The sequence below is a fragment of the Mytilus californianus genome, unplaced genomic scaffold (genome assembly GCF_021869535.1).
Source record: "Mytilus californianus isolate M0D057914Y unplaced genomic scaffold, xbMytCali1.0.p SCAF_19, whole genome shotgun sequence".
Lineage (NCBI taxonomy): Eukaryota > Metazoa > Mollusca > Bivalvia > Mytilida > Mytilidae > Mytilus > Mytilus californianus.
Genome location: NW_026262667.1, coordinates 8,895,002 through 8,914,651, shown reverse-complemented (window position 1 = coordinate 8,914,651; position 19,650 = coordinate 8,895,002). Strand labels below are relative to the sequence as shown.

At 32.9% G+C, this 19,650-nt stretch overlaps 1 protein-coding gene across 3 annotated transcripts; it reads left to right on the top strand.

Moving 5' to 3' along the window:
- The first annotated feature begins 250 nt into the window (after window positions 1-250).
- On the top strand, window positions 251-18,885 carry LOC127727228 (probable Dol-P-Man:Man(7)GlcNAc(2)-PP-Dol alpha-1,6-mannosyltransferase). Of its 3 annotated transcripts, none has more exons than XM_052234703.1 (10): window positions 251-304; window positions 3,188-3,318; window positions 4,035-4,167; window positions 9,637-9,810; window positions 11,227-11,421; window positions 12,643-12,746; window positions 14,087-14,313; window positions 15,506-15,675; window positions 16,910-16,985; window positions 18,653-18,885. In XM_052234703.1, exons 2-10 carry the CDS (start codon window positions 3,193-3,195, stop codon window positions 18,873-18,875), a joined length of 1,428 nt encoding a protein of 475 aa, XP_052090663.1. In that variant the 5' UTR covers window positions 251-304; window positions 3,188-3,192; the 3' UTR covers window positions 18,876-18,885. The 3 variants fall into 3 exon arrangements, with proteins under 3 accessions (XP_052090663.1, XP_052090664.1, XP_052090662.1); XM_052234704.1 differs by having other exon boundaries at window positions 251-351; window positions 11,227-11,358; XM_052234702.1 differs by having other exon boundaries at window positions 251-351.
- Window positions 18,886-19,650: the final 765 nt, after the last annotated feature.

The window sequence follows — 19,650 nt, the reverse complement described above, 5'->3', positions numbered from 1 at the left end:
TGACGTGCTGTATCAGCTATCCGTGATGATATGTGATATTGAAAAGGCCATATGATATTCTCTATTTAATTATATTGATTACTTTATTTATTTTCATATTTACGAGCTGAGTTATTAAAAAACTCAATTATGAGATCAATTTCTTATACCGGGCGAAGAAGAGGAGAGGTGCACCAAACAAGAGGAGGACAATTTATACAGGGAAAAAATTCTGACTCCTAAATACATTTAACACGTGTCACTCCCCAGATTGAATGTCGCAGTGATTAAAATTATTTTTGTTGTTATACCTGTATATGCACATGTAAGCATTCAGACTAGTACCACGATCTGTACTGTTCCCTGAAGGGTGTAAGTTCCCTAGCCTATGAAGATCAAAAGGAAAACTCAATATATCAAAAGCTGTATAATTTTATAGTCGGTACTTTTCAACTTATAGTTATATGTACATGTAACATTACAAACATAAGCTTGTTAGAGCTTTTAAAACCGACATAGATACTACACATTAGTACAAATTAAACACATAAGATATTGTAGGATTAAATATTGTCCACCATGAAATTATGTCCACTGGACACTTTTTCACAGTAAATTGTGTCCACGGACATAATCAGGTCAGGAATAACCACCAATTGGTGGATTATACCTCAATTGACGTATAATCCACCAATTGACATATATTGGTATAGACCAATTGACGTATAATGCAAGTTTTTTTGTTATAAAATGCTAGTGTGAGATAGGAGCATCATTTTGCAACTTACAACCTATTTTATGACCATTATTGAGTCCTCCGAAAGTTTCAGTTCAGTGGCGGATCCAGAACTTTTCATAAGGGGGGCCCTTCTGACTGACCTAAGGGGGGCCTGCTCCAGTCATGCTTCAGTGATTCCCTATATAATCAACCAAATTTTTCCCACAAAGGGGGGGCCCGGGCCCCCCTGGATCCGCCTATGCAGTTTTGTCAAAGCCTGCTGCATCTCTTGAGAATGCATGTGTACAACAATTCTTTTGTTGAAACATCTGTACTATTGACCATGATTGACTTTTAATAATGAAAGTCAAGTATTAACAAAGAGCTTCATTCACCTGTGGAGTTGTACTCATAATCACATGACTGCAGATCTAGACAGTATTGATGTCCATTGACAGGTGATTAGTGGTAAATTTGCCAATCAAGAATTGACAAGATAACAATAGAAGAAACTGCAAATACAATTATTGATTAAATGCAATATGTTATGTCACTATACTAAACTAGGAATGTTTGACATGTTTTCATACAATAATATGGTTTTAAGAAAACAATGCACCATTTTGGTTGAATAATTTGCTTTGAAAAACAAAGAATTATACGTCAATTGGTCTATACCATTATATGTCAATTGATGGATTATACCTCAATTGAGGTATAATTCACCAATTGGTGGTTATTCCTGACCTGATAATATTATTATGAAATTTCCTCCGGACGATATTTACCTATGAAATCGTGTCAACAGATGTGAAAAAGTGTCCTTCAAAGAAAGGACAATATTTCATATGAAAAAGTGTCCTTCATAGAAAGGACAGTATTTCACGTGAAAAAGTGTCCACTCTCAATAGTGAATACCTACAAAATGTATACATAGCTTCATTTCTTGAATTATCTAAATTGAAGTTTTAAAATTAGCATGGGGCCTGTACCAGTTTTGTCTTTATTAAAACATATATGGCATGTAAACTGGAGTATTGAATTCATACAAAATGTGATCATCACCATGTGTAATTAAACATAAATTATACAATAAAACATGTACTAATACACACAAAAACAGTAATACATTTAATAGAACTTAATATGAACTATTTTATATTTGGATGCTTTTCTCCTGATAGTTCTTTGCTGGTGGATACTTTTTGTCAACATCTTTATAGATAAGATAATTGAAAATGCTAAATGGAATTCAACACCTTCCACTTTTGTTTTTTTCAAATTACAATTGGTTCTTACTGATTGTTTTGTTTTAGTAATAGAAAATTAAATACAGCTAAAACATTTCAGTGACTTTTGTATTATCTCCCTTTAAAGGACACTTTTAACTGTGAAAAAGTGTCCTATTGAAAATCAACCTTTACAGGACAGAATTTAATAGTATCTTATCATGAAATTATGTCCGATTGAATGGACACTTTTTCACAGCATCGGACACATTTAAATACACCTTTTCTATGAAAAAGTATCCGGGTGGACACTTTTTCACAGGACACTTTTATGGCTCACAATATTGCATGCACAATATAGATAAAACATATACATTTTAATCATATGTCCATAGATGGTGTGTTAACGCTCAATACAAAATCACTTTGTCTCCCTCAGGACTCGAACCCGGGAAGGCAGTGTTCTAACTGACTGAGCTAAAGAAGTACTTCCCTAGCTCAACCACTTACTGCTGGCTAAGTATCTACTATTCAAGGGAAGCAATCCTGTCACACATATCTTACACGAGTCATTTCATGCATTTTAAAACTAAGTTTCCTCCCATCAAAGTCTGCCACCTTTTGGAATCATGGTAGAGAAACAAAAACCTTACTACTTGTACAAATGTTTTCAACATTCTTTAGTCCATGGATTATAATTGTGTTTCTATCAATTAATTAAGAACAACAGTATTTGGGTGTAATTGTATGATTTAGGTATTCAGAGGTCACAAAGATTTTATTTATACTAGTTCAGGTCTACATTAATCATATGAAGTCTTGCAATGGACCTCAATTATTTCTTTAATAACCTTATATAAAGTTTTTCATATGGGTCCAAATCTTAGTAATTGGATGTGGAATCTAGGCCCAATACATGTATAACATAATGGGTAATTTATACCCCAAGCTACCCCTGGTACTTGGTTTTAAAATAGATTTTTGTAGGACAATATTACTGTCTAAATTCATAACAGAGAAGCAGGTCACTTTAAGCTTTTCCCCTTTATAAAAGGGGGACTAAGGATCTTTAATATTTAAGGGTCGAATTAGTTTCTCTAAAAGTTAACAGGATTATTAGATGTAAGACCTACATTTTTCTTCTTTTACAGTGCTTATCCAGAAGGCTTTGGCCTAATGCTATACTAATTGCTCAAAAAGTAGAATTTATTTAACACAACATTTATGACATGTGTAATTTTGTTATAAAAAAAATTTCCAGGAGCGATGGAGATCCTTTTGTTTGCTGTCATGGTTACACATTTAATGATCTGTCCATATACCAAAGTGGAAGAGAGTTTTAATGTACAAGCAATACATGATGTTTTGTATCATGGTGTAAACATCAGCCAGGTAAAATTATTACAAATAGAAATAAACATGGTAATTACGTTTAGGTGTTAAAGTATTTATAAACAAGGCAAACAGTTTTTATCACCAACATTTAACACAACAGTTGATTTTTTTTCTTTCTAAAATTAATTACCATATTTATAATTTTTCCTGTCTACCTTTCAGTACAATTTTATAATTCCATACAACTAAGCAGGATCAGTCATGTGTTTAAAATTGTGATATTATTATAAACTAGTTTGTATCCATTAGCTTGATTAGGGAGCTACCATTTGATTTTTATGGGGGGGGGGGGGGAGGGCTAGGATGAAAAATTTTGTCCTGCATTTATTTTTAGTTGTAAACTCTGTCCTGCCTTTTTATTTTTCACTCTATTCAGTCCTGCCTTTTTTTTATTTATCCTGACTTTTTTTTACATAAATTGTCATCCTGCCTTTTTTTTTGCCAAGTTGCTCATCCTGCCATTTTTTTACTCTAAACTTCTGTCCTGCCTTTTTTTTCAAGTTTCATCCTAGCCCCCCCCCCCCCCCCCCCCCCCAAAAAAAAAAAAATAGTAGCTCCCTTATTAATATCTTTCCATCCTTTGTCTAGACCATCTTTTTATAAAGGTGGAAATTATACAATATACAGTTAACAAAGGGAAGACAGATGTTACTTAAACTTAACATCTTACTCAAAACTTTCTGTTACACCTGTTGATTTTATTTTTTGTTTAGTACGATCATTTGGAGTTTCCAGGAGTGGTACCTAGAACATTTATTGGACCAATCACTATAGCTGTTACATCTTCACCCTTCATCTATTTATTAGACTGCATGCAGTTTTCCAAGCTAGCCTCACAAATCATAGGTATGTTGTACATATACAGTAACAGTCTATAATGTAGCTTTAAAAAAAAATTTACAACAAAATTTTATGATCTAATTGTCCATACAGTACCTATATACAAACATCAAGAAACGTCACTTTGATGTATTGATTGTACATTGATAATTTTCTTTGTCAAACTTTTTTAAACTTAAGTTTAAAACTGGAAGGCTAAAATACAGGAACAGACACTTAGGTTCATTTGCATTCATTACAAATATATTTTGATCTGTTATAGATACATAATTGAATTAACTTACAATATGTTTTTGGTTCAAATTTTTTTTTTTAATGATTTTTTGCCACATATACCTGATTGTGATTGATGATACCCCAATCATATTTTTGCATACTGTAACTTTATTATGCTCGTGCTAGACAGTTTTTTTTTTCTTTTCTTTTTTTTTTTAAATTTTAGTTCATTTATATGTTTCGGGGTTTAGTGTGATGTCCATTTTCACTGAACTAGTACACATTTTTGTTTAGGGGCCAGCTGAAGCCCGCCTCCGGGTGTGGGATTTTCTCGCTGTGTTGAAGACCCATTGGTGGCCTTGGGCTGTTTTCTGCTCTTTTTGGTCGGGTTGTTGTCTCTTTGACACATTCCCCATTTCCATTCTCAATTTTATAGTATATATGATGATCATAATGAATTTTTTTCTGCCTAACACTTTATTGGTTTACAGATATTTTCTAAATACTCCTTGACTGAGTCAATTTAAATTTGTTTACCAATTCAACGTTGGAATACAGATTAATAATAATAATAAAATTGAGAATGTTCATTTCGTTTGGCATCTAAAATTGCATTACTTTTTTTTTAAAGAGTATACCAGTACACATGGTTCATTATTGGTATAGCTATGTTTGCTCAAGATTTACACCAAGTTCCATACTCAAAGAGAAAAACTTAACTGAGTATAACAACAACAATAAAATTAAGAAAAAGAATACTTTTTCACAAATTCAGTTTAAAAAGTGTTCACATGCATTGATTATATATATAATTTGCACTTTGATAACGTTTTGGATGACCTTGGGAATATTTGTACTGATTAGATTGTTTATGACATTTCAGTACAGATGACCTTGGGAATATTTGTACTCAATGGTTTATTTATGACATTTCAGTACAGATGACCATGGGAATATTTGTACTCATTGGTTTGTTTATGACATTTCAGAAATGATGACCACAGGAATATTTGTACTGATTGGTTTGTTTATGACATTTCAGTAAAGATGACCACAGGAATATTCATACTCATTGGTTTGTTAGACATTTCAGTAAGGATGACCACAGGAATATTGTACTCATTGGTTTGTTTATGACATTTCAGTACAAATGACCTTGGGAATATTTGTACTCAATGGTTTGTTTATGACATTTCAGTACAGATGACGTTGGAATTTTTTGTACTGATTGGATTATTTATGACATTTCAGTAAGGATGACCTTGGGAATATTTGTACTCATTGGGTTTTTTATGACATTTCTGTACAGATGACCTTGGGAATATTTGTACTCCTTGGTTTGTTTATGACATTTCAGTACAGATGAAGTTTGAAATATTTGTACTGATAGGATTGATTATGACATTTCAGTAAGGATGACCTTGGGAATATTTGTACTCATTGGTTTTTTAATGACATTTCAGTACAGATGACATTGGGGATATTTGTACTGATTGGAGTGTGTATGACATTTCAGTACAGATGACATTGGGAATATTTGTACTGATTGGATTGTTTATGACATTCCAGTAAGGATGACCTTGGGAATATTTGTACTCAATGGTTTGTTTATGACATTTCAGTACAAATGACGTTGGAAATATTTGTACTGATTGGATTGTTTATGACATTTCAGTAAGGATGACCTTGGGAATATTTGTACTCAATGGTTTGTTTATGACATTTCAGTACAAATGACGTTGGAAATATTTGTACTGATTGGATTGTTTATGACATTTCAGTAAGGATGACCTTGGGAATATTTGTACTGATTTGATTGTTTATGACATTTCAGTACATATGACCTTGGGAATATTTGTACTGATTGGTTTGTTTATGACATTTCAGTACAGATGACCTTGGGAATATTTGTACTGATTGGATTGTTTATGACATTTCAGTAAGGATGACCTTGGGAATATTTGTACTGATTTGATTGTTTATGACATTTCAGTACATATGACCTTGGGAATATTTGTACTGATTGGTTTGTTTATGACATTTCAGTACAGATGACCTTGGGAATATTTGTACTGATTGGATTGTTTATGACATTTCAGTAAGGATGACATTGGATATATTTGTACTGATTGGATTGTTTATGACATTTCAGTTAGGATGACCTTGGGAATATTTGTACTGATTGGATTGTTTATGACATTTCAGTACAGATGACCTTGGGAATATTTGTACTCAATGGTCTATTGATGACATTTCAGTACAGATGACATTGGGAATATTTGTACTGATTGGATTGTTTATGACATTTCAGTAAGGATGACCTTGGGAATATTTGTACTCATTGATTTGTTTTTTGACATTTCAGTACAGATGACCTTGGGAATATTTGTACTCAATGGTTTATTGATGACATTTCAGTACAGATGACCTTGGGAATATTTGTACTGATTGGATTGTTTATGACATTTCAGTAAGGATGACATTGGATATATTTGTACTGATTGGATTGTTTATGACATTTCAGTTAGGATGACCTTGGGAATATTTGTACTGATTGGATTGTTTATGACATTTCAGTACAGATGACCTTGGGAATATTTGTACTCAATGGTCTATTGATGACATTTCAGTACAGATGACATTGGGAATATTTGTACTGATTGGATTGTTTATGACATTTCAGTAAGGATGACCTTGGGAATATTTGTACTCATTGATTTGTTTTTTGACATTTCAGTACAGATGACCTTGGGAATATTTGTACTCAATGGTTTATTGATGACATTTCAGTACAGATGACATTGGGAATATTTGTACTGATTGGATTGTTTATGACATTTCAGTAAGGATGAACTTGGGAATATTTGTACTCATTGGTTTGTTTATGACATTTCAGTACAAATGACCTTGGGAATATTTGTACTCAATGGTTTGTTTATGACATTTCAGTACAGATGACGTTGGAATTTTTTGTACTGATTGGATTATTTATGACATTTCAGTAAGGATGACCTTGGGAATATTTGTACTCCTTGGTTTGTTTATGACATTTCAGTACAGATGAAGTTTGAAATATTTGTACTGATAGGATTGATTATGACATTTCAGTAAGGATGACCTTGGGAATATTTGTACTCATTGGTTTTTTAATGACATTTCAGTACAGATGACATTGGGGATATTTGTACTGATTGGAGTGTGTATGACATTTCAGTACAGATGACATTGGGAATATTTGTACTGATTGGATTGTTTATGACATTCCAGTAAGGATGACCTTGGGAATATTTGTACTCAATGGTTTGTTTATGACATTTCAGTACAAATGACGTTGGAAATATTTGTACTGATTGGATTGTTTATGACATTTCAGTAAGGATGACCTTGGGAATATTTGTACTGATTTGATTGTTTATGACATTTCAGTACATATGACCTTGGGAATATTTGTCATCAATGGTCTATTGATGACATTTCAGTACAGATGACATTGGGAATATTTGTACTGATTGGATTGTTTATGACATTTCAGTAAGGATGAACTTGGGAATATTTGTACTCACTAATTTGTTTTTTGACATTTCAGTACAGATGACCTTGGGAATATTTGTACTCAATGGTTTATTGATGACATTTCAGTACAGATGACATTGGGAATATTTGTACTGATTGGATTGTTTATGACATTTCAGTAAGAATGAAGTTAGAAATATTTGTACTCATTGGTTTGTTTATGACATTTCAGTGAGGATGACCTTGGGAATATTTGTACTGATTGGATTGTTTATGACATTTCAGTACAGATGACCTTGGGAATATTTGTACTGATTGGTTTGTTCATGACATTTCAGTACAGATGACCTTGGGAATATTTGTACTGATTGGATTGTTTATGACATTTCAGTAAGGATGACATTGGAAATATTTGTACTGATTGGATTGTTTATGACATTTCAGTTAGGATGACCTTGGGAATATTTGTACTGATTGGATTGTTTATGACATTTCAGTACAGATGACCTTGGGAATATTTGTACTCAATGGTCTATTGATGACATTTCAGTACAGATGACATTGGGAATATTTGTACTGATTGGATTGTTTATGACATTTCAGTAAGGATGACCTTGGGAATATTTGTACTCGTTGATTTGGTTTTTGACATTTCAGTACAGATGACCTTGGGAATATTTGTACTCAATGGTTTATTGATGACATTTCAGTACAGATGACATTGGGAATATTTGTACTGATTGGATTGTTTATGACATTTCAGTAAGGATGAACTTGGGAATATTTGTACTCATTGGTTTGTTTATGACATTTCAGTACAAATGACCTTGGGAATATTTGTACTCATTGGATTGTTTATGACATTTCAGTACAGATGACCTTGGGAATATTTGTACTGATTGGATTGTTTATGACATTTCAGTAAGGATGACATTGGAAATATTTGTACTGATTGGATTGTTTATGACATTTCAGTTAGGATGACCTTGGGAATATTTGTACTGATTAGATTGTTTATGACATTTCAGTACAGATGACCTTGGGAATATTTGTACTCAATGGTCTATTGATGACATTTCAGTACAGATGACATTGGGAATATTTGTACTGATTGGATTGTTTATGACATTTCAGTAAGGATGACCTTGGGAATATTTGTACTCATTGATTTGTTTTTTGACATTTCAGTACAGATTACCTTGGGAATATTTGTACTCAATGGTTTATTGATGACATTTCAGTACAGATGACATTGGGAATATTTGTACTGATTGGATTGTTTATGACATTTCTGTACAGATGACCTTAGGAATAATTATAGAATAACTAATTGAAGAATTCAAATAGAGAAAAATATTCAACAAGTGACCGAACAACACATTAATTCACGAATGCGCGTGGCGCATGAGTTAATTTTCAGTGTTGTTTGGTCACGAGTTGAATATTTTTCAATATTTGAATTCTTTGATTAGTTATTCTTTTTATTACATTGGCTAATGGCTTTTTTAATGAAATTTATGTAGAAAATGTAAAGAACTCTATCTTTTTTCTACGCATTCACAATTTGTTTTGGTCCGACGTTATCGACGTCTTGACAACGTCTATTGTTGTATGACGTCAGAGAGTGAAATAACCACGTTTATTTCACATGTGAAATTATCGGTTTTTATTTGACTTGGAAATCAATGTAATTCATTGCTACCAATGTAATATTTGTACTCATTGGATTGTTTTTTGACATTTCAGTAAGAATGACCTTGGGAATATTTGTTCAGATTGGATTGTGTACATTTGGAAATGCTGTAGGAGAAAAACTTGGTACTGGTGTAAAGAAATGGTTGTTTATTATCATGATATCACAGTTTCACTTCATGTTTTATATGACTCGTCCATTACCAAATATTTTTGCTTTAGTCCTTGGTGAGTATATAAATTGTTGAAGAAAAGGAGTCATGTCTTCTTGATTTGCACAAAATAACATCATCAACAGATCAAAGACATGATGTCATAATCAAATAACATCAGGCAGGTATGTTTTCCAGCCCTGTGACAAAGTTACCTTGCTCCTGTCCAAATAACACATAGCTCCTGTCTAAATAACACATATCTCCTGTCCAAATAACACATAGCTCCTGTCTAAATAACACATAGCTCCTGTCCAAATAACACATAGCTCCTGTCTAAATAACACATAGCTCCTGTCCAAATAACACATGGCTCCTGTCCAAATAACACATAGCTCCTGTCCAAATAACACATAGCTCCTGTCCAAATAACACATAGTTCCTGTCCAAATAACACATAGCTCCTGTCCAAATAACACATAGCTCCTGTCCAAATAACACATAGCAGATTTGGTTGATATGATATATGCAAAATTGCAGATATTCTTATCGAATATTTGATAATGGTTAATGTCCATTGTTAAGGTTACTTACAACCAATCAGATTATGTTTAGAAGATAAAAATAAAAAGATGTGGTATGATTGTCAATTAGACAACTATCCACCATAGTCCAAATGATGTGGATGTAAGCAATTTAATAACATTATTTAATAAAATATTACTAATACAAAATGTAATTGAACCAAACATCTAGCACACCTGTAAAAGGTAATCTCTTATATTTGGTACATATATGTACATGAATTCCATATTTGGTATGCCATATTTGATATGTACATGCATTACATATTTAGTATGTACATGAATTCCATATTTGAAATGTACATGCATTAATACATATTTGGTATGTACATGAGTTCCATATTTGGTATGTTCATGAATTTCAAATATGGTATGTACATGATTTCCATATTTTGTATATACATGAATTCCATATTTGGTTTGAACATGAATTCCATACTTGGTATGTACATGAATTCCATATTTGGTTTGAACATGAATTTCATATTTGGTATGTACATGAATTCCATATTATATGCTAAATTAAAAGGATATTTCATTGTAAATGTGCTTGTTAGATACAGGTAATTAACTATGTTAGATGAACTGTGCTGGTATTGCTGTTCTTCATCCTGAGTGTTCACTTAGGATGACAATAGGATCAGGATAAGGATAACAAAACTTGCAAGGTGCCAGTAGAAAGTATGTTGTCCGATTTATTATGTATAACACAATGGTTATTATATGTATAGGAAGATCTTGTGGCTCCCTCAAACTGATATCCAGTTGAAGTTACACAATAGAAATAGACTTTAAGAGATATTGAAACTCTCCTCTTAAAGAACCAATTAAAACACCGGAATACAATTATATGGGATAATGGCTATTACTGATGTAAAGTTTGTTTTAATTTTGAAATATATTTTCAGTTCTGTTGGCATTAGGAGGATGGTTACGAGGTCAACATATACGATTCCTTTGGTGTTCAGGGGCAGCCATTTTGATTTTTAGAGCAGAACTGACTTTGTACCTAGGACAAATTCTCCTGATTGAACTATTTAGTAAGCGGTTATCATTAAAGAAACTGTTGACATATGGAGTAGCTGCTGCTGTCACATTAATAGGTAAAACATTTTATTACAAAATACTCATAGCAAAGTGTCATGAAATAGTTACATTTTGTCTCAATCATTGACAGTGTATTATTGGTACAGGGAAGTAATATCTGAAGTTATCTTTATTTAAAGATTTGATGACTAACCATTGGAGGCTTCACAGCCAGTCAATGTTGTTAAACACCCACATAGAAGTTATCTTTCTGAATGAAGACTGGATATTGAAAAAAGATGATTATCATTATTTTCTTAAATTTTGTTTTAATTATTATGGGATAATTTTCCATCTCAAGCTTCTCGACTGAGTGTCTCAATGGAGTAGAGTGGGAACACAATGATGTCATAAGTAAATATTATTGATATTACCTAGGAAAATAGTGATAAGCAGATTATCTATGGTCTTTCAATTAGAGAAAGTTTCTCGACAACATCTCGACTCAGGACTATTGTTTTCAGAACATTCAGGTTTTATATGACCCCTTCTGTAGATCTCCTGTAGGCCTGTGTATTACAAAATTTTCAAAGTGCTATAATGTCAAAACAGCAAAAATACAGAATAAAAGTGATGTGCCATTTTGTATATATACAAAAGGGAAACGTTGTTAAAAGCAATACTGTTTATTGTTCCATTGCATTTAATAGAAAATGGGGATTTTGTGGCAAATAATACCAAGATTTTTGCAGAAAATCCACAGACTATTTCAGAGATTTTCTTTATAATCTTTTTTAATATAGATGACACTTGTTTGTCCATGATGTGCTAGCGCCTTTATTGTTAACAAAAAATTCTAAACAACCTTTCCACTCCAAAAAAAACTTGTGCTGAGTCACTAAAGTAGAGCACACCCTAGAAGGTGTACTTGAATAGGTCCATATTTTTACTTGTTTTAACTAATATCTTTATTTATAAACTTGTTTTAGGGAAATCATTGCTAGCACTGCATGCAATAACCCCAATCTATTAAGCACCAAATTGTCAAATATAGGAGTACAAGGGGAAAGGCTCTGGATTTTCTATAAAATTTCCATGTTTTAAGCATTGAAACAACAAAAGGGTACATTATCCTTAATCTATAATGATTGTATAGAATCACATGAAATATTTTTTTTCAAATTTACATTTCTTTTTAATGGCTGTCTTCATCTTAAAGGATTTACACAATCATACCCTTATCTATTATTAATTATGAGTTATAATAGTGAAAAGATAAATGTTTTGATTTTTTATAGGTTTAACTTTATGCATTGACAGTTATTTTTGGCAGAGGATGATATGGCCTGAAGCTGAAGTCTTCTGGTACAACACAGTTTTAAATAAAAGTTCACAATGGGGAGTATCCTTTAAAGAGAAGTTTCTTGTTTGTCATCATTATTAATTTATATGATTATATCTCAGGTTTTTTCAGATGAAAACAGGAAAACAATACCATAGGGACAATAAAAAAACTATAAGAAAGACCAATAACACCATGTCCACAAGAAGGACAAATAGACAAACAACTGTCCACTAGTGGCACCTGACATCTTGCTTATTACAAATTTAATTGCAATAATAAGTTGCACTCATTTTGTTGTAATCTTCGCAGCAACTACAAATCTAAGCTTCTTGATATTTGATACCAAGTATATATTGGTAAGCTATACAGTGTGACACATTTTCAAATCCGTCACTTGTCTTTTTCATGTTCACAGCATACACATAAAAAAGATAAGTCTTATAATTGCTAATGAGACAACTATCCACCAGAGACCAAAGGACGAGGATGTTAACTATAGGTCACCATTATTGTCTTCAACAATGAGCAAAACCCATAGTATCATGTTATAAGCTTCTAAAGGCTATGTCATGACAAAATGTGAAACAATTCAAAAGAGAAAAACAAATGGGGAAATGCATGTTCTTAAATTTATGAAAATATAAGAAGTTTTGGTTGCATTTATCTCAGACAACTACAAATCATAGTTTCTTGATATTTGGTAAGAAGTTTAATATTGCTTACCTCCTTTCTTTGTCTGCCTGAACATTGTCTGGTATATGTATTTTCTTTCATTCAAAAGGAAAAGTGGGAATACTAATTACTGTATTTGGTTTGTGTAAAATACACACTTTTTAATTTTTTAGCTCACACGTGCACTACATCTTGTCTTTTTATGAAACAAAATTATGAATAACTCTTGCAATATGTGTTCAATGTAGAATGAGGAGTATTTGTGTAAAAGGGTGGAAAAGTCAAAAGTTTTTGCACTATTTTATAAGGATAGTGGCTTTAATTTAATTTTTTTTTTATTATAATCATCTTCTTCATAGAACTTAATGGGTTAAATATGATAAATGAGCTTATGGGAAACCTATTGTTTATGGTGTGGTTTAGTTTATAGAGTTTGAAGTAGGCTAAGTTTTATGTTAGAAGCATATAAAGTTAAAAGACTCAATATAAATATAATTTATTGATATGTTCTAATATTTTTTTGTTGCGTTGAAGGGGGTTGGGTGGACAATCATCAGAACCTCTTTCCAAGTTGAAATTAGCTTTTTAATTTCTTTGGGTTCCACTGAGGAGCAAATAAAAACACATCTTTATTGTTCAGTGTGACCCATACTAACATGTTAGTTATCTAGTTAGGTCTATCTTATGTACATAACGTTACAGATAACTTTCCTTAATATAATTAGACATTACCATTTTTATGGTATTTTTACTCTGCCATTCCAAGATGTCTTCTCCTGAGTCTGTTCCTAGTGCCTTTAGGGTTGATTCTGACACCACAGACACGAATAATGATTTATCCAGCATTGCTATTTGTGCTGTTGTTCTCTATCCTGCCTCATAAAGAGCTGAGGTTTATCATCTATGTGGTACCAGTATTAAATGTGGCTGCAGCTTGTGCAATGTCTAGACTGTAAGTATATATCCAGTAGAAAGAGGTCCTCATTAACTTTGAGGTCACCAAGTCAGAAATCAAGGTCAAAGCATTTTCAAATATCTTTAAAATATTTGGTTTCTAGATTACTTTTTTCTTCAGACATCTTGTTTTTACAAAACTCACATTGATCCCAAGAGTATACAATAGGCCAATATTGATGTTGGGGTAACAGAAATCAAATGTCAAGGCCGAAGCAGCCATAAATAGACTAAATTTTAGAAAAGTACCTCTCAACATATCTTTTGAGTGAATAATTGATTGTTGCTTGCTTAACATCCAGTGGCAAATATTTCATGCATATTCAGGATGTGAACAAATATTGCTTGCTTATATCCAGTGGCAAATATTTCATGCATATTCAGGATGCGAACAAATATTGCTTGCTTATATCCAGTGGCAAATATTTCGTGCATATTCAGGATGTGAACAAATATTGCTTGCTTATATCCAGTGGCAAATATTTGATGCATATTCAAGTGGAGAACAAATTAACAATTAATTCGATAGGTTGTTTCTGCAAGGTAGGCCGACTGAGATGAAGAGAAAAAAAATGGACTGCCACTGGAAATTAGGGTATGTTGGATAGGGGCATAGTTATGCCTTGAAATAGACCACAAAGTAACCCCTCAGAGAGTTGTTGCTAGGGTTCTTTATCATACAGAAAGCTTAGCACTCTCTATATGCCAGGCATTTTTGTTCGTTTAGTGTTTCTGTTATGTTTTATTCAGTTTTGGTTATCGGATCAGGTAAATAAAAAAAAAGCTGACTTTGTTTAAATTTGTTGCTTTCAGCTGTTAAGCCTGACAGGACCATCATTTTTTATCTTTATTCTGTTCATGGGTAACACATTCCCCTAAATATTTAATCACATTCAAACTATTTTGTCACATATAATGTATTTTATTTGTTGTTTGATAGAAAATTGTATATGAACCAATATAAATATAGCCAAAAGATTCCTAGACTGGGAGAAGAACAGAAAAACCAAAATATGACAGAAAAAACACAAAGACAATCAACAAATATAAGACAAATGTTTTACTTTGGAAAAAAAAACAATGCTGCAAAAATAATTTGTCATTTTTTTGTGTCATGAACTGAGTTTTAAACAGCTGTGAATTATTTATCCTGTATAAATGTTCCTTCAATATGTCTCTTGATTTCACAGATGGAATAATAGAAATAAGTCAGCATTACAAATGTTACTAGCTACTGGTGCAGTGCTACATCTACTGGGAAATTTAATAGGAACTGGTGTGTTTCTGACTGTATCACATTACAATTATCCTGGAGGTGAAGCCATCATGCTTATACAAAAATCACAATTATCTACATCAAGTGAGTAACATAGAATAGACTATACTCTTCTGAAATGACAAGAGTTGTCAGTGTTCCTGCCTAAGGTCATGGTTCTTTCTGGCTACTTCCTAAATAACAACTGGTTTGCCATTAAGTGTGAAGAAAATGCTGTTAAATACCAACAATCAATCTCTTTTTAGCTCACCTGGCCGAAAGGCCAAGTGAGCTTTTCTCATCACTTGGCGTCCATCTTCGTCCGTTGTCCTCGTCGGCAAGACAAATACTAATTTAAAAAAAAAAAATTCCAAAGTCACTGAAGCATTTCTTAGAGGGGTCAAAATAAAATGTATGCATATTGCTTTTCCGGCTCTTCCAAAGTGAAAAAATGAAACTTTGTTGACTTGTTTATATCTATTGACGTAAGCTCCCTTTCGATTTTTATAAAATTTAGATTTTACGTTTCTGAGTTATGGGGTTTTATTCATAAAAAAAGGGGGATTTTCGGACAATAACTCAAAGGTGCTTTGAGCAGTTTTCATGAAACTTTAGTGACTGGTTAATACCTATTAAAATAACCTCCCTTTAGTTTTTTATAAATTTCTGATATGACATTGAGGAGTTGTGGAACTTTATTTGTTGAAAAAGCGACGGGCGTATTATGCGCTCATGGTGCAGCTCTTTATTTGTCATGGCATTGTCAGTTTTTCTTCGACTTATGAGTTTTGAAAGTCCCCTTGATGTCTTCCGCCTCTTTTTAATAAGATTGTGAGGAATCCACTTAGCCATCTTCCACTGAATGTGAAAGAATTAAGTTGTTCAGTGTTCATTTTTCTGATCAAATCAGTTTAAGAAGATGCTTAGAAGTACTTTGTAAGTTATTCCAACTCCGATATACATGTCATAAAATGGTAGTCCATCAAATTGCTGTTTTTTGGGTTTTACTGCAAAGCAGGAGACATATCACTGTTAACAGTCGTATTCTTCTACAAATCACAATTGTGGTGTGATCATCAGTTTGCAAAGAACTCTGCTCAAACCATTGCTAGGAATCTTCTTAAACTTGCAGCACGGTGAAAGTTTTTGCTCCTTGTTGCAGGCCTCACTGTGACTTTGACACGAAGAACATTATTAAACAGGTTGTTTCTTTGCTTTTTGTGTTTTTTGCTGTGCATGTACTGATTTTGTGTCATGGATGGATACCCTATATATCCTTTTTTTTTCTATTTTCCAATATACTTTATCATGTGATATTAATTTCTTTCTTCTTTTTCAGATGTTAATTTACATATAGATGTAAAGAATGCCCAGACTGGCATCAGTAGATTTACACAAATTCTTCCCCATTGGAAGTAAGTACATGTTTCTTAATGGAAGGTAGTGGATATTAACTTAATAAGATTTCAGTTGCATGTCAGAACCTTTCTGTACAAAACCATTCACAATGGCTTTGATGTGATGATATTTTTAAATTCCAAGTTGTTAGGGGACGACCATTTGATTTTCTGGGGGGCCAGGAGGATTTGTTTTGGATGGGTTATTTATTTTTTTGGACCAAAAGGACAGATTATTTATTTTCTGCACTGTTGAAGTATGATTTTTCATTTTCATTAAAACAAGGGACTGATTATCTATTTCCACAATTATATTTATAATATTTGAAAACATGCAATTTTTAAATTAATTTTTTTATTCTTAAAAAATAACACAGTCAATTAAGTCAATCAGAATTAATCATCATCCTCTGGAAGTTAATATTCTGAATTGCAAACTGCATATATTGCATACGTACAAGGATTTAAAGCTGGGCTGTAACTAGCCTCTTTTAAAAGTTGTCAAACATTTTCGACGAGCGGAGTGAGGCGAAAAAAAATCAATGAAGAGTCTGGGGTTCGCTGAAGGCCCCAAGAAGCTATAGAAAAAATGGCGCAAAATCATGCATTATGCGCTTTTCCCAGACCCTTTCTTAATCTGAAACGCAAGTTCTGTTTTAATTTTTTTGACAATATTCTGGTCTCAAAGCAAAATATATAGATTCAGTGTAAGACTTTTAGTTTTTAGGGACAACATCAAAAGACCAATATGTAGGACAAAGCAAAAAATGTTTCAGTTTGCAGAAAAACCTTTTATACCTGTCAATTATGTTTTTTTTCAAATTAAGTTAAGAGGGGGCTGATTATCATTGATATAACTATGTCAAGTCAGTTTTTATAACACATTTCAATTACAACTTGATGTACTTCATAACTGGGATACAATTTAAAGTAGTTTGTAATAGACAAAAGGTCCTTAAATATAATAAAACTCAAGTTTAAAACATAATTACTAAATTACAAATAGAATGCAACACTTAAAGAGAATAGTCATAAAGAAGGGCAATCAATGAACAAAAGACAAACCCGGGAACAGTTAAAACACAAAACGACAAACATTATAGACAATCAACACTGAAAAATAAAAATAAATGAGAAACATGGATCTCAAAAAACAGGGGCTACGTCAGAAGGTGAACAGAACTTGCTTCTTGCAAGACACTTGCCATGAAAACAATTTGATATGAAGACAAGCTTTTGTTTTGAAATTTCCAACATGAGGCATTTGCCTCAATGTAGTTACAGCCCTGTAATAAAAGTGAGGTAAATGTTCACGAGACAATATACCTCAAGTGAAATGAAACCCATTTTCAAACATTTCAAATACATTATTATTTATATTATTAAAAGATTTGGGAAGTTTTTCCAGAAAAAAATATGAAAAAAGACGAATTTTGGAAGAATCTGGTGCCATCTCATACTTCAGAATAGCATTTTATAAAATTTACCACAGAACAAATCATTCATTTTTGTTATTATCAAGGCTGAGTTATTTATTTTCAAAATCCTCCTGCCCCCCCCCCCCCCCCCAGAATATCAAATGGTCGTCCCCTTAAATCCTTCCAACATCTTTATCACATTTATCTATTGTACAAAGTTAGTAATCTCATATTGACTTATTTTTTAAAGTCGGTTCTGTTTTTCAGATACAGTAAGGAAGAAGATTTACCAGCTAATGGAGAGAAAATGAAGTCCTTCACTCACTTACTGATAGGAAATCAGACAGTTTTACCATACTATAAACAATCACACAAAATCATTCATACAGTGGAGGCATTCCATAAAATACAGCCTCAACGTAACCTAAAACACCCAATACAGATAAAGCTACATCCTGAAATATGGATTTTAGAAAAAAATAAAACATAAAACATTTTGATTTATATTTAGATTGTATCACCCATTGATTGATTGTTACTGCGACTTTCAGCACACTTGGCTATGACATGTGAACCAGTTGACTTTCAGCACACTTGGCTATGACATGTGAACTAGTTGACTTTCAGCACACTTGGCTATGACATGTGAACCAGTTGACTTTCAGCACACTTGGCTATGGCATGTGAACCAGTTGACTTTCAGCACACTTGGCTATGACATGTGAACCAGTTGACTTTCAGCACACTTGGCTATGACATGTGAACTAGTTGACTTTCAGCACACTTGGCTATGACATGTGAACCAGTTGATTTTCAGCACACTTGGCTATGACATGTGAATGAACCAGTTGACTTTCAGCACACTTGGCTATGACATGTGAACCAGTTGACTTTCAGCACACTTGGCTATGACATGTGAACCAGTTGACTTTCAGCACACTTGGCTATGACATGTGAACCAGTTGACTTTCAGCACACTTGGCTATGACATGTGAATGAACCAGTTGACTTTCAGCACACTTGGCTATGACATGTGAACCAGTTGACTTTCAGCACACTTGGCTATGACATGTGAACCAGTTTTTATTGGTGGAGGAAACAGGAGTGCCTGGAGAGATCCCCTGACCTTCGGCCGGAAAACTGGAACTCCTTGTCAAATAAGATTGTAGACGAACGTACTGTTCCATGAGCCAGGTTGTAACTCACAATTTAACTGTTGACAGGCTAGTGATTACTGTAGATGAACTTCCTAGACCACTATGCCA

What these genes read in the sequence shown, in the direction of transcription:
- LOC127727228 (XM_052234703.1), top strand. Translation starts at nt 3,193, where the DNA reads ATGGAGATCCTTTTGTTTGCTGTCATGGTTACACATTTAATGATCTGT. An exon ending in GCTTGTGCAATGTCTAGACT is followed by an intron (nt 14,314 to 15,505) that starts GTAAGTATATAT and finishes TTGATTTCACAG; the next exon opens with ATGGAATAATAGAAATAAGT. An exon ending in ATCACAATTATCTACATCAA is followed by an intron (nt 15,676 to 16,909) that starts GTGAGTAACATA and finishes CTTCTTTTTCAG; the next exon opens with ATGTTAATTTACATATAGAT.